The sequence below is a fragment of the Typopeltis vanoorti genome, chromosome 3, assembly GCF_054136105.1.
Source record: "Typopeltis vanoorti isolate ZY-2024b chromosome 3, IOZ_Tvanoo_1.0, whole genome shotgun sequence".
In the NCBI taxonomy this organism is placed as follows: Eukaryota; Metazoa; Arthropoda; class Arachnida; order Uropygi; family Thelyphonidae; genus Typopeltis; species Typopeltis vanoorti.
Genome location: NC_143551.1, coordinates 119,964,387 through 119,991,887, shown reverse-complemented (window position 1 = coordinate 119,991,887; position 27,501 = coordinate 119,964,387). Strand labels below are relative to the sequence as shown.

The following is a 27,501-nucleotide window of genomic DNA, read 5'->3' as shown; positions in this document are numbered from 1 at the left end:
CTTCCTTTCTCACCTGCATCCCTCTTTGTCTTCTCTAATACTTTCTTTCTTTGTTCTCCCACTTACCAGTTGTCTGTCATCTCTCCATCCCTTCCAGCACTGTGTCGCCTTTCTCTTATTCCCTTCCAGCACTGTGTCGCCTTTCTCTCATTCCCTCTCTTTTACTGGTTCTCCTATTCTCTCCCCTTCTATCATTCCTATAACTCTCCCTCACTCCTACTTTGATTTTCTTTACACTCATTGTTTCCATCACCTAATCTCATCTTTCATGCTTCTCAACTCATTCCTGATACATTCCACTTCTTCCTTCAGTACATCTCTCTCTCTCTCTCTCTCTCTCTCTGCAAGCTACCTACTCTTGCTTGGCATTGATCCTAATAGTTAACACCATCTTTGAAAACTTTGTGATGTTTGAAACCGACTATATTCCCTTCTTGTATTTTTGGTTGCAACAAATGTCAAACCGGTCTGGGTAGTGGCCTTTCCCATAATGCATAGCATTATGTCCGTAAGGATATGTGCATTGCATTATGGGATACTGAGGAAACTGATGTGAAGTCATTAGTTTCTATATACAAGTAGTCCAGTCATGAAGTGACTTCACATGCAGTCTTTGTTTGCTAACATATGGATAAAGGATGAAACCATCTTTAATTTATAATCATTCAAAGAAATTACTCAGGACACCAAAATACCTATCTTTATTGGAAGCTTTTTCACTTGGTTATACTATAAATTAAAGACAGCAAGAAATTATATACTTGGTTTAATCCTTTATCCAAGTGTATGCAAACAAAGTTTGGCCTGAAGTATTTTCAGGACTGGGGCAACTCGTATATAGAAGCTAAAGACCGTATCATTTACCTTAGTAGCCCATAATGCTGGGCTGTCCAACCTTAGGTAATTAGAGGGTCCCATTAAAAAAAAAAGATTTATCTGAGGGCCGCATGCAATTCATATCTAGTAATTTAGTGAGCAGCAGTGACACACCTCGATAGCTGAAAAAACTAACAACACTAATTGCACACTCACGTAACCAGTGAGTGGCGGAGCATGCGCGTTAAAACAAAACAGTGTAAGAACGCTTCTTTGACACCTCTAATATTCGAAAAACACATGGGTATATAGTGATTAGTGATAGAATTAAAATAACTAATATGTATTCGGTTCAAGTTGCTATTTTATTTTTTTGCTTGTGAAAATCAAAACCCACAGGCAGGCCGCATGCAGCCCATGGGCTGTGTTTTGGACAGTCCTGCCATAATGCAAAGCATGTCTCCTTATGGAGATGTATAATGCTATGCATTATGGGAAGGGGGTCACTACCCAGACAAGTTTTGACCTTTATTGAGGTCTCATCAGTGGGAGCCAGACCCAGAGGTGATCCTAAGGATGAAGTAATGCAAAAGTCATATTTTTATATATGAGTAGCTAAAAGGTGTCACTTTATTAAAATACTCTGGATTACAGAGTTGTTGGAAGTTTTTTCCTTGGTTATACTATAAATTAAAGATACCAAGAAATTATATACTTTGTATTTAATCCTTTATCCAAGCATATGCAAACAAAGTTCACCTGAAGTATTTTCAGAACTGGGACAACTCATATATAGAAGCTAATGACTTTGTTTGAATACCCTTGGACAGAGGATTAAATACAAAGTATATAATTTCTTGGTATCTTTAATCTATCTTTATTCTTCATATGACCTTTATCATCTTTGAGTGCATTTCTAAATTTTGTCCATAGCCTCCAGAATATTTTGCCACCTTCCAGATATTTATTTTCTGTACTCTTACCAAAGTCATCCCATGATTTTTTTTTAGCTAGTTTTACATTCTGCTTCACATTTTTACATTCTTTTCTATATTCTCTCAGAGCACAAGCTGACTTACTAGAAATTTTTGATACGCTTTTTTCAACTGCTTTAAGTGTCTGATTCCACCATAGAGATCTCATTTTTAATATCTTTGTAGACAACCTCAATCACATGCCTCTCTGGCTGAATCAATTAATGTCTAAACAGAATCTCTTAAAGAGGACATCCTGGTTTTCGGATGTCCTCTGGGTGCGGATAGGGAAGCCCACCATATATATATATATATATATATATATATATATAGTGGAGTGGTCCGAACATATTGAATAAGGACTCATGGACCAACAGGGCTATAAGGAGCAATCATCTTGATTGTAAGGGAAGTGGCACTCCCATGCTCCCCTAGCTAGATCTACCATCTTCTTCCTCTACTTTGAAAAAGATCCACTCACTTTAATCTTTCCTATAAGGCCTTATCAGCCAACTCTTCTTATTTTATGACCCTTATGCTATTAGAGTACTGAAGGGCTATGGGGTCTTTCCATTTCTGGTGTATATCTATGTCCTCCTCTATAAATACTCTACTATAATTCTACTCTATTCTACTATAATTCTACTCTTCCCCTTTCCCTAATATACCCTATTCCTCTTATGGGTTTAAATTTAGAAGAAGGCCAGTTCAGAAGCCTTGAGGTAGCAGCCCTACCACTGGGCTATCCATCCCCAGGCTAGTCACCTGACACGTTTGTGATTGTCTGTGGAAATATTAGTGGTGGTGGGCAGTAGATGGCGTTGGTAGAGAATGGAGTTGTAGAGTAGGTGCACTCCCTCAATGAGTCTTTGGACTCCCTGGAGGTGTCACATAATAATAATAATAATAATAATAATAGTAATAATAATAATAATAATAATAATAATAAAAACATTAATCTACTTTTAAGTCAACAGAGAAAGGTAATCACAAAAAAAAGCATTTCTAAATGTCTGGTAATTATTTCCTACACGCTTGTTTTCGATCTAAACAATCAGCTGTTTAGATCTCCAACAACAGCTGTATGGTAACATCTATTGTTGTCAATCTGATACTTATCCAATTATTCTGCTTCCATTTCTTTTCCATTGATGCTTTCTATGCTGATGATGCCAAACCTGTATATTCCATTGATGTTGATTTAGAGAGTAGTTGATTTTTTGCTGTTCACTCTTGTTCCCTGATGAAAACAGTGGGGAAGTTGTTTAACCAGGCAAAACGCGAGCTGGGATAAAATTTTATCATGTAATACCATCATTCAGAGAAGGCTTTCAGTTTCTGAATACCTGGACATTCTTTCTCTAGAGACAATAAATGTGCAATGGTTGTACTCCTTCTTTCCAGAATCACTCATTAGGATTAAAATAAATAGACACTTGGTTGGTACAAATGATTTGAGAGGCAAGAAGTATTCTATGAGGGAGGAAGTAAAGAAGTTGTTAGAAGAGACAAAACTGAAGAGTGACAAGATGAAGATTGTAAGTCTCCTACCATGCTATGATCAAGGCCAACTGAGGAGGAGGAGGAGGGCATTAATAGCAATGAGTCTATATGTAGATTGTGCAAAAGGAATGATGTAGAATTTGTGGATCTGTGGTCTCTGTTTGATGAAAAGAAGGATTTGTACAGGACTGAATCTAAATAGTTGGTGTTAGGTGCTCAGTGAACAAAGCTCTCTCCACAGCTTTGTTCACTGAGCATGCTGAAGTGCAAATTCAGGGAAACTTAAGCAATCAGGGTGTAAGTAAGTGAGTTTGTGTGAAGGCACCAATGAAGTGAGTGAGTGAATGTGAGAATGACCAAGTGAGGAATCTAGTCTCTCAAGCAAAAATATTGAATAGGTAGTCAATTGAGAAAGTTAAGGTAGGTGGGGGACTAAATGGATGCTGCAGTTTCTATATACTAATGCCAGAAGTATCAAGAACATGAGAGAGAGAGAGAGAGAGAGAGAGAGAGAGAGAAAGAGAGGGGGTTTTGCATTAGTCAGTGCAACCTCACAAAAGTTATAGGCATTAGTGAGACTTGGATGTTCATTTGAAGCAATCTAGTGTAAGATTAAGGTCAGTAAGACGAAATATACAGTTGGTTGTTGCTATAGGCCAGGGAGTTCCACAGATGATCTGGAAGACAGGCATCGCCAAATTAGCACAATGGGTACAAGTCAAGTGATTATTATAGGAGACTTAATTTTAAACAAAAAGTTAACGTGGACGATTAATATATAAAACTATTTCATGAAAATAATGTCAGCTAAGCCTAATTAAGGAAATTTAACAAAAAAATTGATCCTGGTTTGATGAAGAGTGAAACACATCAAACCCACACTTAACTTTATTGATAATTAACATACAAATATTTTACACTGAAGCTGACAGAAGATCATCGGTATGGAACAAGTAAGAAATTCAAAGAGAGACAAAATACAAGGCAAACACAACAGTTGATTAAACTATAAGTAAGTAAATTATTCTCCATAACAGGACAGCTGTTATGAAGAAAGTAGGGAATTGAGAAATTATTATTATTTTTATTATTACGTGACACTTCCATTGAGTCCAAAGACTCATTGAGGGAGAGCACCTATTCTACAATTCTCCATCTCCAACATTCAGTCCAACTACAGTGAACTGCAACTACCATCACCATCTACACCAATGCCATTTACTGCTCAACACCACCACCACTAGTATTTTTACAGACAATCAAAAACATCCATGCCCACAGTGGGATTCGAACCCAGAGCCTTTTGACTGGAGAGTGGATACACTAACCACTAGGCCAACCAGGATGGCCATATACAACAGAAAATTCTAACAACACACAAAAACCAAAAGAGACACAAATTATTTGGAGCAAAAAAATAAAATAAATAAATAATTAAATAAATACAAATTGGATGTTGGAATATGACTATGTATGAAACATCAAAAGCAGTCAATATAGCTAAAGAAAGGAAATTTTGGAAAATTTATGGCGATAAATTCACATGTTTAGCAATTACTTTACTTGCAAATAAACAAATGACAACACTCGACGTTTCGACCTCTATATCAAGGTCATCATCATCAGGAAAATATGCATATGAACAAGACACAAGTTACATAAACACTACACAAAGTAAGTTAACTCTGCTGTGTTAATCATTTATACCAGATGACCTCTGGTGAAAAAAATAATGAAAATAAGATAAGTAAATAAAAATATTTCATAGATAAATGTAAATAATGATATACAAATGTTTAAAAAAAATTACATTATAGTGAAGTTGCATCAAATGCATCTCTACAGTCCAGTTATCTTAAGGGTTCTGCCATCATGTGCTGGATGTCGTATAAGTTGCAGATAGGTCTTTAAGATTCTTGAAACTACTAATCCATCATTCTTGTTGAGATCGGAATGATAAATCAGCATCTCAATGGTGTAGTGTAGGGACATGGGCCTTTTCAGTTAATTCTGTGACATGTTTGGAGTTTAAAAATATTATTTTACATAATTAATTACTTATTTTGTTTAATTTATTTTATATACATATATATATTTCAATAGAGATCATGCAAGCATAAATGACTAACCAGTTAGTCATTTATGGAATAATGTTAGATTTATAGATTAGATTTAGCTTACTTTTATGCAGTTTCATGGCTTGTGTGTAGTTCATATATATATTTTTCGTAATGATGATGTTCATAATATTATTATTTTAAATATTTTATTTATAATTATATTATATTTTATTTAAATTAAGTGATATTACATCCCATATTGTTTCACAGTCAAAAATGAAACTCAAAGAGTTTCATGCCAAATATAGAAACTATATAAAGTTCGGTGAGTCCAAGAGTAAGCAAATACCTTGATAGTGCAACACTGAGGCAACTCATAGTAAGGGTGGAGAAAGCACCAATCACTATTCTTGGTATTTTCCCATAATGTGAAACCCAGCTCCTAGGAGCTGTATTACTGTTCTACATTATGAGAGAAGGTCACTACCCAGACCAGTTTCAACCTTTATTGAGGTCTCATCAGTGAGTAGCTAGACCTACATAATACCAAGTTTGTGGCGAACAGAGCTTACATACCCTATTATAAGAATTGCCAAGAAGGTATCCTAATAAATTACTAAATATCTGAAGAGCCAAAGGCTTCAATTCGGTGACGTAAAATTATTTAAATTAAGGGATATTACATCCCATATTGTTTTACAGCCGAAAAAGAAACTCAAAGAGTTTCATGCCAAATATAGAAACTATATAAAGTTCGGCGAGTCCAAGCGTAAGCAAATACCTGGATAGTGCAACACATAACCCATTTGGTAGTGCAACACTGAGGCAACTCATAGTAAGGGTGGAGCAAGCTCCAGTCACTATTCTTGGTATTTTCCCATAATGCGAAACCCAGCTCCTAGGAGCTGTATTACTGTTCTACATTATGAGAGAAAGTCATTACCCAGACCGGTTTCAACCTTTACTGAGGTCTCATCAGTGAGTAGCTATATTCTTATAGTAGGGTATGTAAGCTCTGTTCACCACAAACTTGGTATTATCTAGGTCTAGCTACTCTCTGATGAGACCTCAATAAAGGTTGAAACTGGTCTGGGTAGTGACCTTCTCTCATAATGTAGAACAGTAATACAGCTCCTAGGAGCTGTGTTTCACATTATGGGAAAATACCAAGAATAGTGATTGGAGCTTGCTCCACACTTACTATGAGTTGCCTCAGTGTGGCACTATCAAATGGGTTATGTGTTGCACTATCCAGGTATTTGCTTATGCTTGGACTCGCTGAACTTTATATAGTTTCTATATTCAGCATGAAACTCTTTGAGTTTCTTTTCCGGCTGTGAAACAATATGGGATGTAATATCCCTTAATTTAAATAATTTTACGTCGCTGAATTGAAGCCTTTGGCTCTATATATTTAGTATTCTATTTTATTTAAAATTTTATTATTTTACAAGCCAAAGAGCACAGAGGGTAAGAAGAAGGAGATGTTTTGGTAGTTGAGCTTGGCAAGTGCAAGAGGTATGATTGTTATGGGAGATTTTAACTAAAGCAGTAAAAATTGGGATGAAGAAAATGCAATAGTAATAAGGGAATGGAATTTCTAGAATTCTTGAGGGAGAAATGTCTTAGGCAACATGTAATAGAGGGAACAAGAGGTTCAAGAGTTTTGGATTTCGTCACGGGATCAGAAGAATTGATGATAACTGAGATGACATCTCTTCCCCCATTTGGAGAGAGTGACCGTGTGGTTTTGACTTGAAAGATGAATAGATATCCAGGAATATCAAAGAGAAGGGAACATATATGGAATTATAAGATGGATGATTATAATAGTCTTAGATATTAACTTGGGGCAGTTCCATGAAGAGTGGAACTGAAAAGCCAAGATATCAATAGTGTTGGGTAATTGGGAAAATATTTGTTAACAGCAATAGTAAACTATATTCTACGAGTGAAGAAGAGGACACAATTTAGTGTAAAGTGGATGACAAACAATATCAAACAGGAATTGCAGGTGAAAAAGAGGTTATGGAAGAGATATAAAGAGAGGGGTGGAGAGCAGATGCATTAAGAATATAAGACTCAGACCAGGAGAGTGACTAGTATGGTAAGAGAAACTTGAATATGAGAAGAGATTGGCCCTATGATCCAAAGAAAATCCTAGGGAATTGTTTTGCTATGTGGCCAGTAGGAGGAGAAATAATTGTGGAAGAATGACAATGCAGAATAAAAATGGGAATAGAGTGACTGATGCAGAGGACATAGTGGAGTTGTTCAATTAACACTTCATTGGAGTATTTCATCCTGGAGAGGTAGGTTTTAATACTAGAGGGATAGGGCAGGTTTGAGGCTTAGAGGTGCAAGAGAAGACTGTGTTCTGAGTGTGAATTGACTGAGATGACATCTCTTCGCCCATTTGGAGAGAGTGACCATGTGGTTTTGACTTGAAAGATGAAAAGACATGCAGGAATATCAAAGAGAAGGGAACATATGTGGAATTATAAGGTGGATGATTATAATAGTCTTAGATATTAGCTTGGGGCAGTTCCATGGAGGGATGGAATTGGAAGGCCGAGATATCAGTAGTGTTGGGAAATTGGGAAAATATTTGTTAACAGCAACAGTAAACTATATTCCACGAGTGAAGAAGAGGACACAATTTAGTGTAAAGTGGATGACAAACAATATCAAACAGGAACTGTAGGTGTAAAAGAGGTTATAGAAGAGATATAAGGGGAGATGGGTGGAGAGCATATGCATGAAGAATATAAGACTCAGGCCAGGAGAGTGACTAGTAAGTAAGGAAGGCAAAACAGGAATATGAGAAGAGATTGGCCCTAAGATCCAAAGAAAATCCTACAGAATTTTTTTGCTATGTGGCCAGTAGCAGGAGAAATGATTGTGGAAGAATGACATTGTGAGATAAAAATGGAAATAGAGTGACTGATGTAAAGGACATAGTGGAGTTATTCAATTAACACTTTATTGGAGTATTTCATCCTGGAGGAGTAAATTTTAATGCTAGAGTGATAGGGCAGGTTCGAGGTTTAGAGGTGCAGGAGGAGAGTGTGTTTCAAATACTGAGTATTCTGGATGTCAGTAAAGCTGTGGGACTGGATGGTATTTCATTACGAGTTTTGAGAGAATATACTAAAGAACTGACAGCTCCTTTGACCTGGCTTTTCAATGAAAGTCTGGCTACAGGAAAGGTGCCCAGGGAATGGAAGGAAGGTAAGATGAGGGTAATGTTATCTGTGAGAATCAACATGGATTTGTTAAGGGGTGCTCTTGTTTTAGTAATATGCTAACCTTTTATAATAAAGTGACAAGAGCAGTTGATGAGGGAAAGGCATATAATGCCATTTTTTTTTGATTTTGCAAAGGCACATTTGACAGGGTGCCACATGATAAGCTGATTTTTAAGTTGCAGCACCATAGGTTTAGATGTCAGGTTAGTCAACTGGATTCAGGATTTGCTATCTGATAGGTATCAGAGGATTGTGTATGGTGGGGCAATATCAAGGAGGCAGAAGGTTACAAGTGGGGTCCCACAGGGCTCAGTACTAGGACCTGTATTGTTTAACTTTTATATCAATGACATTGTCAGTGGTTTGCAGGGAGATATTCAGTTGTTTGCAGATAATGTGAAGCTGGGAAAGTTTCTTAGTAATAATGCAGGTGTGGCAGCCATGCAAGAGGATTAGAATAAACCAGACAGATGGGAAAATGAACGGGGTATCGGTTTAATGCAGCAAAATGTAGTCTTGAAGTTTGGGAAACATCGATGGAAGCCTGCATACTCAATTGGAGGAGCTGTACCGGAGGAAGTAGGGAACACAAGAGATCTGGGGGTGATGATTGATAAAAACCTGAAATTCAGGGAACATATTGTGAAGACCCAGAGAACTGCTGCAATACTGAGAAGGACAATGACCTGCAGAGATAAAGGTGTTATCGTTCCATTGTATAAGACCCTGATCAGACTACGCTTAGACTATTTTTCTCAAATTTGGTCCTTAGGGGATAAATTAATTGTGGAAAGGGTACAGAAGCAGATAACAAATGGTTTCAGGACTGTACAATGTTAGTTATGAGGATCAGCTGATGGAATATGAACTGCAGAGTTTGGTAGATAGAAGGAGAGGTAGTTATAGTGTTGACACTAGGGAGTTCTTTGTCTTGGTGGAACAGCAGAAAGGAGCAAAGACAAGGGGTAATCCCTGGATGTTACAAAAGGAAACTGTGAGCAAGAGGGTGAGGGATGTTTATTTGGATGGAGGATAGTTGAACTGTAGAATGCATTGCTTGATAGAGTGGTGAGAGCAAGAACAGTCAATTAGTTCAAGGAGTGGTATGAGAGACTTTGTGTTTCCTAGGAAGGACCTCCCATGGTGAGACTTTTGACTCCATGAAGGCCTGAATAATAATAATATAAAAGGTGAAACATCAAGTGCTATTTGCTTAATTGTAAGTAAAGTAGTTCAACGCTCAACATAAAATAAAGCAAAACACATTGACATATTAGTTTCCTGAAACGAGAAAGGCCCTATGAATATTAATTAGAGATTGAACTGAACTGTATCATACAAAAATCACAGGTATTACTTTTTTCATATACGTGTATCCATATTAATTTAACTAGAGCAATTCATGCTATATCCATAGTCTGCTATGCAGTCCAATGCATGTGTTCTTTGGCTGTTTTTTTTTTTTTTTTTTTTTGACAAGGTTACTTGCATTTCTAAGAGGGAACCATTACTCCTTTATGAGAGCTGATTTCTCACCTACAGTTGCAAAGACCTCGATTCAGGTTTCGGGTCTTCGGGTCTATCCACTCAGAGGATGTTGTCACTGTCAAATGTATCTGTGAATGAGCTGAATAGAATATATATATATATATATATATATATATATATATATATATATATTCTATCATCATCGGTAGGTGTCACACTGATATGATTGTCAACTTGTCGAGAGCTCCTGAAAAGATTAGTAGTATTTTATGTTATCATTGGCAATTTTACTAGAATTTTTACGTAGTATTGTTTGCTTTTTGTTTCTTGGTGTGACTGTGCAATTTTTGTGTGTTTTCTGTGTTATTTTAATTATTATTTTTAAGGTAAGATAGAGTGCACATGGCACCGATAAAAAAAAAAAATGGTGGCAAGGTCGCCATGTTTGTTTAAGAATTTTGATATAAAAGAGTTTATGCAATGGGCTGTCTGTGAGATGTATGCTTTGCAAAGAGTGGTGGGAGTCTGGTTAGATGGTGAAAGTGGAGTTAATATGTGCAGAAAGTGTAAGGAGAATGAGGATCTCAAGCATGTTTCTGGTGGTGAGAGTGATATCGTTAAAGATGGTCAGAATATAGAAAATAGCGATGTGATAAGGAATTGCAAGGTAGTACCAGATAGGTGTGAGAGCGTCGTTGAAAGTGTAAATGAAGATTGAAATACAGAACGAATGGATGATTTAATTGATAATGAAAATGGTGAGATAGATGCAAGTAGTGAAATCGCACGGTTGAGCAGAGCGATTACACAGAGCGAAGCGGCAAACTGGAGCGTATGGAAAAATGTGTGCTGAACATACCGACTAATGAACGGTGAAAGTCTGTTATGAAAAATAATAGAATGTTTGTAAATGTAAATAAAAAGAAGGAGAGAGTGCTGTATGGAGATTCGCTATTAAGAGGTGTGATAGTTGAGAGTTTGACGAAATCTTATCAGCCAGGAGCGAACATAAAGGACATCAGCGAATCTATTCGAGTGCAAAAACAGAGGGTGAAAGAGATGATAATCGTGGCAGGAACAAATGATTTGAAAGAAGACAAAATGGAAATGATAGAGGATGTGAGGGAATTACTTGAGGTAGCAAAAGAGAAGAGAAGAGTTGAGAGAGTTAGGATGGTGAGTATTTTGCCACGGTATGACAGTGAAGTGTTTAGAAGGAGGGCCATAATTGCCAATGACTTTATGCGTGGATTATGCATGGAGAATGGTGCGGAATTTGTGGATTATGCATGGAGAATGGTGCAGAATTTGTGGATGTATGGAGTGAGTTCGATGGGCAAAAGGATTTATATAAGATGGATGGGTTACATTTGAATGGATTTAGTGTACGGAGGCTTGAAAAAGTGTTGATGAATGAAGTGGAGCTACAGACTCAGGGAAACTAGATTTATTAAGGGGGGGGGGGAGAGTAGATATGCAGACTTTAGGGAGGCAGTTGAGTGTATGAATGAGTATAATACGCCCGAGTGAGTACGAAGGACAACAAATCAGAATGGGATAGTTAATATAAGGCATCAAAGTAGAGATGCGATTAATGGGCTTCTGCAATTCATGCACACTAATGCCAGGAGTATTAGGAACAAGAAGGAAGAGTTTTTGTCCTTGGTTGGCACTTCCAGACCACAGGTTGTTGGTATTAGTGAAACATGGCTGACAGAAGATGATAAAGCTAGTGGGATTGAATGCAATAGGTAAAGTGTATTCAGGAGTGACAGGGAGAATAAAAAGTGGGAGGAGTGTTATTGATGATAGCTGATGAGTTGCAGGCAAGGAGTATAGAAGTTGAACTGCAGGATAGAGAAAAGAGCACATTTGAGGCTATTTGGTGTGAGATTGAGAGACTAGCAGAACAAAATATACAGTTGGGTGATGCTATAGACCAGGTAATGGAATAGATGGTGGGGATAGTATGCATAGGCAAATAGAAGAAATGAGTGGAAGGAGGGTAATTATTATGGGTGATTTCAATTATGGTAACATTGACTGGAAAGAGGAGAGGGCACATGGGAGGAAGGAATTGGATTTTATGTGGTTATTAAGGGTCAACTATCTGTGACAGCATGTAGTGGAAAATACCAGGGGGCAGAGAGTGCTTGACCTAGTAATTGCATCTGAGAATGTTGCTGTAACGAACATGACCATGTTGCCACCAATTGGTGAGAGTGATCATAAGGTCATAACTTGGGAGGTGACTAAAGGAGTGGAATTTACAATTGAGACAGGGTACGTGTGGAATTATTGGGCTGGAAAGTATGACAAGCTTAGGAGTGTGCTTGGCTCAGTGCCATGGCATGTAAAACTGCAAGGGCTGGATGTTGATAGTGCATGGGAGGTGGTTAAGAAGTGTTTGCAGGAGGCAATGGTTGACTGTATACCAAGAGTCTGAATAATAAATCAAGTAGGAGTTAAATGGATGAATAACACTATTAAGCTTGAGCTGCAAAAAAAGAAACAATTGTGGAGGGAATTTAAGGAGAAAGGTGACAAGTGGTGCAGGAACAGCATAAAGCTCAGGCCAGAATGGTAACAAGGGTGGTAAGAAAAGCAAAAGTGGATTACGAAAGAAAATTGGCCATGCAGGCTAAAGAGAATCCCAAACAGTTTTTTTCAATATGTTGCAAGTAAAAGGAAAAATGTTCATGGCAGAATGATTTTAAAAAATGCTGAGGGTAGGGAGGTAACCGAATAAGTCGATATAGTGGAATTACTGAGCGAGCACTTTGCAAGAGTATATCATCCAGGTGGTGACATTGCAGGAATGGAAGAACCAACAGCTTATACTGGAATTGTGATGAATGAAGTAGAAGTAAATAATCTATTACAGAACCTCAATGTCAATACATCTGTGGGATTGGATGGTATACCAGCTCATGTCGTACGTGAAACGGCTAAAGAATTGTCAGTGCCCTTGACCATTTTGTTTAATTTGAGCCTCGGGTCTGAGTCAGTCCCAAGGTGTGGAAAGAGGGGAAAACAGTTCCACTGCATAAAGGTGGTTCCAAGGCTGCTGTTGAAAATTACTGGCCAATCAGCATAACAGGAATCATTATCAAGGTCTTGGAGAAATTAGTCAAGAGGAAAATACAAGATTGGATAGATGAAAATGGGATACTGTATCATTGACAGCATGATTTTGTGAAGGGTACGTTATGCCTCAGTAACTTGCTCACGTATTATAACACAGTGATGGCTGAACTGGATAAGGGTAATGGGTTTACAGTGATTCTACTGGACCTTGCTAAGGCCTTTGACAGGATACCATAATGGAATTCTAATCAGTAAATTGCAGCATATGGGGATGGACATAGGGTTGGTGAGATGGATAGGAGGGTGGTTGACAGAGAGATATCAGAGAGTGGTTTATTCAGGAGTAGAGTCCACAAGACGGCCTGTGACTAGTGGTGTGCCACAAGGATCTGTTCTTGGACCACTGCTGTTTAATTTATTCATTAATGATATAGGAAAGGATCTCAGAAGAACAGTTCATTTGTTTGCGGATGATGCAAAGTTGGACAGGGCAATAGCGAATGCAGATGATTTGGATAGATTGGAGGTCTGGGCTAAGGAGAATGGATGTCAATTTAATGTGGCAAAATGTAAGGTTATACATTTTGGGGTGAAAAGATTAGCAGCAGTTTACTACATTGGTGGAACTGTACTCCAGGAAATTGATGAGGCAATGGATTTAGGAGTGTTGGTGGATAAGGAGTTGAAGTTCAGGGGGCACATTGCAAAAGTGTCCAAATCAGCTCATCAAATCACTTGGTTGCTGAAGAATATGTTGACAAGCAGAGACAAGCAGGTTATTGTTCTTCTGTATCGAGCCTTGACCAGACCCCATCTAGACTATTGTGCCCATATTTGGGGGCCAGGGTTTCTTCTTGATGGGGAGGAGGTTGAAAGGATCCAGAGGCAAGTGACCAAGATGATAGCAGGTCTGTGGAATGAACCTTATGAGAACAGGTTAAGGATTTGTGGGTTGCAAAAATTGGTTGATAGGCAGAGGAGGGGAGATATGATTGAGACATTCAAATTACTGAAGGGTTTCTATAAAATTAATTCAGAAGATATTTTTGAGAACAGGGCTGGTTGTGGACTAGGGGACATCCATGGAAAGTGGGCAAAAGTGTGGTTAGTAAGGGTGTTAGAGCTGGGTTCTTTACTTTTAGAGTGGTGAATGAGTGGAATGGGCTGCCAGAGTCTGTGGTGGATGCTGAGAGAGTGAATGAGTTTAAGGCGAGGTATGATAGATACTGTATGAATGTCGAATAATTGTGATGAACATGATTTGGGGCCTCTCTCGATGAGTCTAAGGACTCCCTGGAGTTGCCCGTAATAATAATAATAATAATATATATTGTCTTTTTTCTGTGTTTTGGAAAATGACTTTCATATGATTTGTGAATCACAGATTAATCAAATTCAGTAAAAGCAAAAGTTAATTATTGTTAAACAATTTACGAAATTATAAATTAAAGATACCAAGAAATTATATATTTGGTTTAATCCTTTTATAATAAATAAAATTATTTATTATAAATTAATATTTAGCTCAGATTAGCAAACAGAAGACAACGAACTAGCAAGGAGAAAAAAATGCATACTATTATAAATGCATACTTACAAGGTAAAATATTTCCATAACGATTCTTTTTTAAATTTTCTGTTTTTTTACCTACTGTCCATGAAGCTGTCTGACCGACAACTAATCTCTGCATAAAGAAATGTCAATATCACTAGATAAAATTGCACAGTATATTCACGATTCACAATAACAAATTTATTTAGACCTAATAGTTTTGCAGGTTTTGTAGCCCATTTTTTCAGGACAAAGGTAACAAAAAATACACTTAAGAGTGTTAAGTATAAACTAAACTGAGAAGTTGATAAGTAATAACATACACTTAAAAAGTTCTCAGGTATAAACTGAATTAACATCATTTGAAAGGTAAACAAACAAAAAAAAAGCCTTGGAATTACACCTTATATAATATGAAACTAGAGCATCATTGTATATTTGGCCGATATATTAACTTTCACATCCATTTCAGCAAAGCAGAACTGTATTATTAGAGCAGAACACTAACAAGTGAGTACTGATCCTTGTTTCTTATTGCACAGAGTGACAAAATACATATGACTCTTTATATAGATATATAGAAGTATGATAAACTGCAAATATGGCATTAAATGGGTAATATGATGATGTTTGGCCCTAAGATCCAAAGAAAATTGTAGGGAATTTTTTAGCTATGTTGCCTAGGAGAAGAAATGACTGTGGAAGATTCACAAGGTGGGATAAAAAGGGGAATAGAGTGATTGATGCAGAGGACATAGTGGAATTGTTCAATGAACACTTTATTAGAGTATTTCATCCTGGAGGAGTAAATTTTAATACTAGAGGGATAGGGCAGGTTTGAGGTTTAGAGGTGCAGGAGGAGAGCATGTTCCAAATACTGAGTACTCTGGATGTCAGTAAAGCTGTGGGACTGGATGGCATTTCACCATGAGTTTTTAGAGAATATGCTAAGGAACAGACCACTCCTTTGACTTGGCTTTTCAATGAAAGTCTGGCTATGAGAAAGGTGCCCAGGGAATGGAAGGAAGGTAAGATAGTGCCATTGCATAAGGGTGGTGGTAGACTGGAAGTGTCTAATTATAGGCCAGTTTGTGTGTCATCAGTAGTTGTTAAGATCTTGGAGAAATTAATGAGGGACCGTATACAGCATTGGGAAGAAGAGGGTAATGTTATCTGCGAGAGTCAAGATTGGTTTGTGAAGGAGCATTCTTGTTTTAGTAATATGCTAGTCTTTTATAATAAAGTTACAAGAGCAGTAGATGAGGGAAAGGCATATAACTGTCATTTTCTGGGATTTAGTGAAGGCATTTGACAGGGCCACATGATAAGCTGATATTTAAGTTGCTGCACATGGGTCTGGATTCAGAATTGGCTGTCTGATAGGTATCAGAGAGTTGTGTATGGTGGGGCAGTTTCAAGGAGGCAGAGAGTTACAAGTGGGATCCCACAGGGCTCAGTGCTGGGACCTATACTGGTAACCTTTATATCAAATTAACCATTAAGGTTGATCAAATGAGAGTAGATGCACTGACTATAAAAATGAAACACAACTGAAATCTAGTGCAATATTAAGTACAAATGGAAGATGTCATACCAGACATTGCACAGATAAACAAGGTCAGCATACCCAGGTAGGCAATCAGGGGTGGATCAACAATTCAGCTACAAAGAAGTGCAACAAAACTAGCACAAATACTATTAGTAGGAATGTAGAATGTCTGTACTTAGTAAGTAGTAAGAACCCCCATCAACTTATGTTCAATCATACCATCTCCTTCTTCTGTTCACAAGGCTCTGCAATTTGCATTCCCTCAATCTTTTTCATATCCCACATTCTTTAGTCTTCACACCAACTTAGTGAACCTTTTCTGTGCCCCACTAAGATATTCTCATTCCCCTTGAAAACCAGGTGACCAAATCTGTACACAGTACTCCATATGTGGCCTGATCAAGGCCTTATACAAGGGAACTATACCTCTTTGCTTCTGCACCACTTTTGCTTCAAAGTCCTCTTCATCATCATTGCCAAAATATGTTGTTATGTTCTTATACTTTTAGCAATGTGACTCCTAAATTTCAAGTCTTTATTATTCCCAGATCTTTTCCACCTTCTTCGGAATTTTCCTAATCTCAACCTATGCCTGTCAATTCAAGACCTTACGCTCCGCACATCAAAGTGGCAGCAGCTCACTCATCTGCCTTTACTCACATACACTATCATGAGATATATATAAATACTAATGATTATATACACATATACCTACACACATACACAAACTGATCATCAGAGTAGACTTGAATGCCAAGATTGGAAATGACAATGAGGCACAGAAAAGCATAATGGGCAAACATGGACATGGAGAAAGCAACGAAAGAGGAGAAATACTTGAGTTTGTTTTGATTTGTATGACAAAGTAATTTGGTACACAAAATTCCAGCAAAAAGACAGTAGAAAGTAGATATGGGCAATCACTGTATGGTATGCTTCAAAACGAAGCATACCAGACAGGATACTAATAAGCAAGAGATAGGTCACATTGGTCCAGCATTGTTGAACATTCAGAGGAGCAAATATAGTCAGATCATAGCTTATTAATTGCAATATTATGTTGCAACTCAAATGACAAGAGAAGGCATGGTTTCAAAGTGAAAGATATAAGAAAATCCAGAAAATCACAAAAAAAGTATACAGGAAAGTGCTTCGGGAAGAACTGAAAAATATGGAAAAAGAAGAACTGGAAGGAAGGATCCCAGAGAGAGAGAGAGAGATGGGCAAGATAATGCTCAAAAGTATATAGGACACAGGGAGATGTGGAGACCTAAAAGAGGCCAATCAATGAATTGAATGCTATATCACCACCAAGTATAGAGGGAAAGGCAGATATATTGAGGCAGCAGCATATCTGAAGTATTATAAAAGTTCTTTGGACAATGGAATTACTGGGTAGATGCTGAAGTTTGGGGGTGAGATGATAATGAGGAACTACACCAAAAGTATTGTATGAGATGAGGAGAAGTGCCAAAAAAGAAAATGAATGAGATAAATTCTAATATCCATTCATACAGTTATTGCATGAGATGAAGGGAAGTACCAAAAGGAAAGAATGAGATCAATTCTAATATCCATTCACCAAAATGGAAACAGAAGAGACTGTAAAAAGCATAGAACAGTTGTCCTAACAGGCTGTAATAAAGTACTTATGAAGATAATAAGAAAACAAATGAAAAAAATCTAGATGAACAAGCAGGATTTAGAAGGGACAGTGCATCAAATATTAATAATAAGATTAATTATTGAAAAAGCACTACATAAAATATAAATATTCCTTCCTGCTTTGTTGCCTTTCTTCCTGCTTTGTTTATTTTGTAAGCATTTAATAAGATAGATCAGAAAGTGATATGAGTTGTACTTGATTCTTGATTTACTATGGGTTATCAATGAAAATGCAGAGGACGCTGTGAAAAATTGTGAAAAAAACAGGAAGATAGTTCTAGATAATGAAAGGCACTAGATTCAATATTCCAGAGCATCTTTATATCATATACTTGAAAACAACAATGTATGTTATAAAGAAAAATAAGAATATACAGTATGAACATATGTGATAAATTTTTTTAACTTGGGGATATTGTATATTAGGATAACCAAGTAATTTTATAAACTTGGTTATTTTAACTCCTAATCCCAAGTATGCAAACAATTAAGTTTGCACCTGAAACAAAGTTCAAGTCTAAAGATGGTACAACACCAGGGCAACTCATTGTAAAGGTGGGTAAAGCTCTGATCACTATTCTTAGTATTTTCCCATAATGTAAAGCACATCTCACTAGAAGATGTATACTGCAATGCATTATGGGTGGGGTCACTACCCAGACCGGTTTCAACCTTTTTCGAGGTCTCCTCAGTGAGTAGCTAGACCCTAAATACCAAGGTTTTAGTAATACGGAGCCATATCACCTTTACCTATAGAAGTTGCAACAAGGTGTTTTTATTTTTAATAAAAATGTCTAGAGGAGATATAGATGTAATAAATTTTTTTAACTTGGGGATATTGTATATTAGGATAACCATGTAATTTTAGAAACTTGGTTATTTTAACTCCTAATCCCAAGTATGCAAACACTTAAGTTTGCGCCTGAAACAAAGTTCAAGTCTAAAGATGGTACAACACCAGGGCATGGACATGGATCTTGTATACAGATCCCTAGATCTGTATACAAGAAATGGACTGCATTTCAACATGGAAGAGCATGAGCATCTGGAGAGATTGTTTCGGGGAAAAGCAACAGTGTTAGGATGGGGAAACTAGACATACTAGGGTGTATAGTAGCAGGGGGAGGGGAACCTATTAAAAGGATACAAATGTGGGAGATGGGATAATATATGATATGTTACAGAGTCAAGTGTTGTCCAGAGGGAATAATAATAGATGCAAAAATGGTGACAATGTATTCAAGTTTCTTTATACAAATGTCAAGAGTATCAGGAATAAGGGCAGTGAATGACAGCATTGATAGCCTCAGCCTGTCCTGAGATTACTGGAATCAGAAAAACATTGCTGATTGAAGGTGATGTTCTAACAGGAATAAAAGTAAAAGAGTACAGTATGTTTTGGGGATAGGAAGGGCAAATGGGGTGGTAGAGTGTTACTTATGATAACTGATGAGTTGAGTCCTCTCAGAGTGGAGAATTGGGGAAAAAAATGACACTGATAGTTTTGAAAGTGTAATGGTGTGAGGTGGAGGTGGGTAGGACAAAATATTTACTGGAATGTTGCTATAAGCCAGAGAACACAGAGAGTGATAAGCAGAAAATGTTTAGGTAGATTAGTTATTATTATTATTATCATTATTCATGACACCTCCAAGGAGTCTGAAGACTCATTACAAGAGGACACCTACTGTACAACTCTCCGTCTCCACTACTACCTACACAGAACGTCTACTACCAATCACCTACATCAACACCATCTACTGGCTACAACCACCACCACTAGTATTTTTTTGTCTGTAAATTACATGTGTTCTGAAGTGCAACATACCATCGTTCTTCCAATTGCACTATGGAGGTGCTAGTTTGGTGAATGCAAAGTGAGTGATCACTATTTGAGTTTTAATTATAGACGTTATTGTTATATAGGACAAAGGAAGCAGCATACAGTAGTAAGGGAATGGAATTTCTGGAATTCTTGAAGGACAAATGTCTCAGTAAGCATGCAATTAAAGGAATATGATAACTGTGAGTTTTAGATTTGGTCCATGCATCAGAGGAACTCATTGTAACAAATGTCAACTTGCCCCGTTGATGGGAGTGACCATGCAGTTTTGACTTCGAGGCAGAATAGATATGCAGAAGTTTCAAGGAGAAAGGAATTTATGTGAAATTATAAGGCAGGCAACTATAATAATATTCAAAATTAGCTTAGGGCAATTTCACGAATGAAAAATGCAAAAGAGTGATGTCAGTGCATCGAGGCCTGTGAAGAAATATTTATCAATAAAAACAGCAAATGCCATTCCTTGAGTGAAAAAAAGAAAACGATGACTAACAAAATCAAATAGATGGAAAAATGGTCGTGGAAGATGTATAAAGAGAGGGGTCGAGAGCAGTTGCACAAGGGATATAAGACAGGCAAGGAAAAGGGACCAGTAGAGGAAGGAAGACAAAAATGTAATATGAGGAGAGAAATTACCTCTACAGTCCAAGGAAAATCTCAAGGAATTCTTTCATTATGTGGCCAGTAGAAGGAGAGATTGTGGACAAATGACTATATCAGATAGAAAAAGGAGGTAAAGTGACCAGTGCAGATGACATAGTGGAGCAATTTAATGATCAGTTTATTGGAGCATTTTATCTTGGAAAAGCAGGTTTTATTCCTGAAGGAACGGGAAAGATTGAAGGCTTATCAATGCATGAAGAGAAATGTGTTTCAAATACTAAGTACTCTGGAGATGGTAAGGCAGTGGAACTGGATGGGATTACACCATATGTTTTGAGAGAACATGCTGAGGAATTGACAGCTCCATTGACCTGGCTTTTCAATGAAAGCCTAGCTACTGGGAATGTGCCCAATGAGTGGAAGGAGAGTAAGATGGTGCCAGTGCATAATCTTTAAATGCATGGAAAGGCTTATGTGTCTGTAGTCCATGTTAATTTAATTTTCACAGTATTGATGACAACATAGAATGATAAGAAAATAATTACTATTTGTTAACTTATTATTATTATTATTATTAATAAGTTAATAAATAGTAATTAGCAGTATTTAGACTCCCTGGAGGTGTCTAATAATAACAATAACAATATCCCCCCCCCTCCTCCTCCTATTCACGAGGCTCTGCACATTCTCTCAATCTGTCCTCATACTCCACATTCAAAAGACCACTGACTACCTTTGTAAATCTTCTCTGGACCCTTTCCAACATATCCTAGTCACCATGTAAACCCAGCAACCAAATCTGTGCACAATAATCCATATGAGGCCTGATCAAGGCCTTATACAATGAAATCATAACCTCTCTATTTCTGCATGTCAGGTCCTCCACATCATTGCCATTATCCAATGTGATGTCTTCACAACTTGTGCAATATGATGTGGTCCCTGAATTTCAAGTCCTTGTCCACCATCACTCCTAGATCTCTCATATCCTTTATTAAAGTTTTCCCACCAAGTGTATACTTTGCTTCCCATCGTTGATTACCAAATCTCAAAACCTTATACTTTGCAACATTGAACTGATAGTTCCATTTACCTGCCCATTCATGCAACCTATTCAAGTCCTGTTCTAAGGCAATAACATCTGCTGGCCTCTGCATTGGCTTTCCTCAGTTTTCTGCTGATATTTTGCTGGTATTATATCCAGCATCTTCAGAGCACAAAAGCAATTTGTCAGTTTGTCACAGTACGTGAAACAACAACAATCTGGTATAACAATGGGACTAGTTTAAACAACTGTAATGGACAGCATAAAGACTAAGGTCCTAATTAGACACCATCTATGTTGAAAAAAAAAAAAAAAGAGGGGGATATTAATATTTTTGGTAAATTTATACAGCCATACTTGTTGAGGTTTGGAGTGTTTTAGAGTGAGCTTCTGCTAATTCCAAAAACAATCTCTCTCTCTCTCTCTCTCTCTCTCTGACTTATAACGACTTCTGTGTACAGAAGTCATTATAAGCCTTGAAGTTGAGGAGTCATTTATTTGCATTTAGGGTGGCTGAACTATCGAATGCATTACCTGATAGGGTGCTCAGAGCACAAATGGTGAAAGAGTTTAAGGAGTGGTATGATATGCTTTGTGTTTCTAGAATGGGAATCCCATGATGAGTCTTGTGACCCTATAGAAGTTCTGACTCATGATAATAATCATAATATCTAGTCAATCTTATCCTTACCATTTTTACTTAGTTAACCATAAGCCGTAGAACATATAAATTATGACAAAAATTTAGCAGGACTTCCATAGGGTCACAAGACTCATCATGGGAGGCCCATGCTAGACAACACAAAGCATATTATACCACTCCATAAACTCATTCACCATTTGTGCTCTGAGCACCCTATCAGGTAATGCATTTGATGGTTCAACCACCCTGAATGCAAATAAATGACTCCTCACCTTCAAGGCTTATGACGACTTCTGTGTACAGAAGTCGTTATAAGTCAGAGAGAGAGAGAGAGAGAGAGAGAGATTGTTTTTGGAATCAACAGAAGCTCTAAAACATACTCACATCTCAACAAGTATGGCAGTATAAATTTACCAAAAATCTGGGACAATTCTTATGAATGCAATCTCAATACTCAATAATAAATAAATTATCACTGAAATTAATAAACTTTTTTGCCAATATAACAGAAAATTAAACTAATCTTGGTTTTGGAGATGATTTTAGCTTTCTTTGAATGAGAAATATATTTATCCATAACTTGCAAACATGAAGATATCAACATTAATGGAAGAAAGGAAGGAAGTCTATAATGTCCACATAAGGTAGACATGAAAGAGGGAAATAGTGGCGATGGTTTTGAGGCAGTGTGGTGCAGTGGCAGCCCGTACATAAGCACTGTGACCCCCAAAGGAAAAAATAAAAAATTAAAATTTTGTTTGTGTTTATAAATGATAACGATGCTTACAACATTATATAAATGCAATACAACATGTTAAAGGTTACAGCTTATGTTTCGACAGTGATTGAATAGTTAATAATTGGAATTGTTCAATTAATGCTTTAGATTACAAAACAAATACACTGCGATCTAACACAGTGTCGGAATTATCACATTCGACCAATCGCAGTCAGACTCGGCGATATTTGTTTGCACTTGTGATTGCATGTTACAAGTCACTCTGACACTGCTCATTTGGGCAGTGTATTGTATGCTTGCGTGCGTTATTTCTGTGAGATACAAAACTTTTATTATTGGTGTTTGTTCGTGGTGAGGGTGAAATATTTTTAATAAAGCAATTTTTTAATATGTAAATTTATTTATTAATAAATTGGTTACTGATTAGGAAAAAAAATATTTTTTTTTTTTAAATTTTGAATATGCAGCACCCCCACTTAAAATTTTCACCGGCCGCCACCGGTGTGGTGTGAGGTGGAGGTTGGCAAAAAAAAGAGATATTTAGTAGGATGTTGCTATATGCTAAGGAAGGTGGAGGTTGTGATGAAGAAATGCATAAGCAACCTTCAGTTAGTGAACAAGGAAATTGTGATTTTAATTATAGAAGTATAGATTGAAATGAAGAGATTTGGGAATAAGGAAAATTAATTTCTCAAGTTCATGAGAGACAACTATCTCAAGCAGTATTTAAAGGAGGGCAGACAAGGATCAAGAGTTTTGGATCTGATTATTTCATCAGTGGATATAAATGTATGTGGAATTTCGCACCACCCTCTAGTGGGTGAGAGTGATCATGAAGTGATCTTCCCCAAGAAGAAAGTCACTAGTGGTGTGCCTCGAGGATCAGTTTTGGGAACATTGTTATTTAATTTGTATATTATTGATATTAGGATAGGTTTAACTGGTTATATACAACTGTTTGCAGATGATGCAAAACTGGGGAGAGTGATGAGGGATCAAGCAGATATTGTGGCCTTACAGGAGGACTTGAATAGATTGTATGAGCAGGAAGCAGTGGGGAACTGTCAATTCAGTGTTGCCAAGTGTAACGTTCTGAAATTTGATAGGCAACAATGGGATGTAAAGTATACACTTGGTGGGGAAATTTTGGAGGAAGTTGAGGAGATAATTTTGGATTGGTGATGAACAAGGATCTTAAATTCAGAGGTCACAATGTATAAGTTGTGAAGACATCACATCAGATTATGGCAATGATGCAGAAGACCTTAACTTGTAGAAATAAAAAGGTTCTGGTTCCATTGTATAAGGCATTAATCGGGTCTTGTGGATTACTATGCACTGATTTGGTCCTCCTGGTTTTCATGGTGATGAGAATATGCTGGAAAAGGGCTAGAGAAGACTGACTAAGGTCGTAACTGATATTTGGGATGTGGTATATGAGTACAACCTGAGAGAATGCAGTTTGCAAAGCCTTATGAATATGATGAAGAGAGAGAGAGGGATATGATTGCAACATTAAGTTGGTAAGGGGCTGTTACGAGATTAAATCTGTTTCAATCATATCCCCTCTCTTCATTATATTTTTTGTAGAATAGGGAGAGGGGGGATAGAACAAGGGGGACATACCTGGAAGTCGTATAAGGAGGTGTGAGCAGGGGCATAAGGAGTACATTCTGTACATGAAAAGTAGTTGGTCAATGGAATGCTTTGACTGACATTGTCGTAAATGCAGATACATTGAATGAGTTTAAACAAAGTTCAATGGGCTTTGTGTGTAACAGTGTTTGCCTCCTACAATGAGACTTTAGACTCCATGGAGGTCTAGTGTTAATAATAATAATGGAAGGGACATCATAACACCAATCAATACATGGGTCATCCCTGTAAATAGATACACTGAAGGGATAACTAACTGGACACAAGCCAGTTAGATGCACTTGGATGCACTTTATGATCAAGTGCATTTGGATGCACTTGATTATAAAACATGAAAATTAATGACAGTGGATAATGCCTTGCACCCACACAGTGATGTGGATCAGTTACATATAGCCAGGAAAAGTGGAGGATGTCGTCTTTTACAAGTGAAGTAAACAGTAGAAGAAAAGCAAACAATGAATGATTATGTGACCAGATGTTTATTAATTATTATTATTATTATCCCGGCCTCCATGGAGTCAAAAGACTCATCGTGGGAGGTCGTTTTTAGGAAATACAAAGTCTATCATACCACTCCTTGAACCCATTAGCTGTCCGCACTCCAACCACTCTCTCAGGCAATGCATTCCAAGGTTCAACCACCCTCCACGCAAAGAAACCACTCCTCACCCTCTTGTGCACAGCCTCCTTTCGTAACTTCCAGGGATGGCCCTTGTCATCGCTCCTTCCTGCCATTCCACTAAGTGAAAGAACTCTCCAATATCTACCCTGTAACTGCCTCTCAACAGTTTAAAAGTCTCAATCATATCACCTTTCCTTCTTCTATCCACCAAACTCTGCAGTACACATTCCCTCAGTCAATCCTCATAACTTACATTGTACAGTCCTGAAACCATCTTTGTTATCCACCTCTGTACCCTTTCCACAGTCAATTTATCCCGTTCAAATGCTGGGGACCAAATCTGAGAACAATAGTCTAAGTGTGGTCAGATAAGGGTCTTACACAACGGAATGATAACTCTTTTATCTCTGCAGGTCAGCATCCTTTTCAGTATTGCAGCAATCCTCTGAGTTACCCTCACCACCTTTGCAATAGGCTCCCTCAATTTCAGTTTTTTAACACTCCCAGATCTCTTGTCACCCCTACCATTAAGATAAATAAAAATAAATAAACCCGACAAGTTTTGTATGTCATTTGACTTACATCTTCAGGGGTTAAAGGTAACTACAAGTTTAAACACAAGAAATGAGAATTTACTCAAAATAGTCCATTCTATGATGTTATGGCCGTCTAACTGTCGATTAAATAAAAAAATCCGAATGCAGAAGGAGAAAACACAAATCAGGCCTAACATCCCACCCACACAACTTCCACCAGCCATAATGTACTCTGGCATAAAACGAACATGTCTTATATTGAAAAAAACTGTTTCACAAGGAAATTTAGAGAAGCTGCAAATATGCTTAGAATTCCAACGCAATGCAACAAAAACCAGGGCCTAAATCTACACAAGGTTTGGTCAGCACTGATAAAAAATATACCTAAGTCAGACCTCAGACAGTGTGAATGTAAACAACAGAACGTGACAACATCCAGCATTGTTCATACTTAGCATGCACATATTCTGCATTTGGATTTTTTCATTTAATGAACGGTTAGATGGCCATAATATCATAAAATGGACTATTTTGAGTAATTTCTCATTTCTTATATTTAAACTTTTAGTTACATTTAACCTCTGAAGATGTAAGTTAAACGACATAGGAAACTTGTTGGGTTTGTTTATTTTTATTTATCTTAATAAACATGTGATAGCAATACTGGAATCTTTTTTTGAATTGCTAAACCAATAAATGATTATATTGAAAAGAACAGAAAATATGTTAATTGAAGCTTAAAGAAAAAGTAGTGAATGTAGTAGATCCAACAAAAAAAAGCAGTACAAAGAGAAAGAAATGGCAAAAAGATCAGAAGGTTGGAAAAATAAAGCATGCCATGGTCAATATTTGAAAGATACTGAAGGGAAAGTTGCCAGTTTCTTAACTTGGCAATGGCTTCAGCAGAGCAGCATCAAGAAAGAGATAGAAGGTAATATACTTTCTACTCAAAAAGAGTAGAAAGTATATTAGAAAGTTCTCAGATATGGTCCCCAGGATTTGAAGGGGATAAATTAACTGTGGAAAGGATACAAAGACGGATGACAAAGATGGTTTCAGGACTGTACAAGGATAGTTATGAGGATCGGCTGAGAGAATGTGGACTGCAGAGTTTGGTGGATAGAAGAAGGAGAGGTGATATGATTGAGACTTTTAAACTGTTGAGAGGTGGTTACAGGGTTGACACTGGGGAGTTCTTTCGCTTGGCTGAACAGCGGGAAGGAGTGATGACAAGAGGCCATCCCTGGAAGTTACGAAAGGAAACTGTGAGCAAGAGGGTAAGGAGTGGTTTCTTTGTGTGGAGGGTGGTTGAGCCATGGAATGCATTGCCTGATGGAGTGGTGGGAGCGAGAATGGTCAGTGAGTTTAAGGAGTGGTATGATAGACTTTGTGTTTCTCAGGGGGGGGGACCTCCCCTCGATGAGTCTTGACAGACTTTATGTCTTAGGAAGGACCTCCCTCGAAGAGTCTTTTGACTCCTTGGAGGCCTGAATAATAATAATAATAATAAAACAAGCACTATCAATGAATGCAATAAAGGTGAAGAATGAAAAGATCTGTAAAGATAGCAAATGCTGACAGAGATAAAGAAGAAACAGGAGACTGTCTAATTAGTTCTTGGCAAGATTACCCATACAGACTGTAAACAAAGCATGACCAGGTAACAAAAGCTGTACACTGGTGTTTAAGCAGGAAATATGTTTTCCCAGCTTGCAAAATTCCTTGTGAACACAAAAGTTATTGAAAATGAAAATGCAAAGATATTATGGGACTGTAAATAAAATTCAGACAGATGAACATCTTGGGCATAATATGGCAAACATCACTGTCACTGGAATGTAGTTTATTTATGGAGAAATACCAGGGGAT

General features: G+C 37.3%; 1 protein-coding gene across 1 annotated transcript in view; it reads right to left on the bottom strand.

Annotated features, from left to right (window-relative positions):
• Nucleotides 1–27,501, bottom strand: part of LOC150108517 (receptor-type tyrosine-protein phosphatase mu-like) — a 1,155,664-nt gene that overhangs the window by 267,989 nt on the left and 860,174 nt on the right. Inside the window, exon 32 of the mRNA XM_090415942.1 lies at nt 14,774–14,861. Coding sequence (XP_090272068.1) covers nt 14,774–14,861 — 88 coding nt within the window. The remainder of the gene's footprint in view (nt 1–14,773; nt 14,862–27,501) is intronic.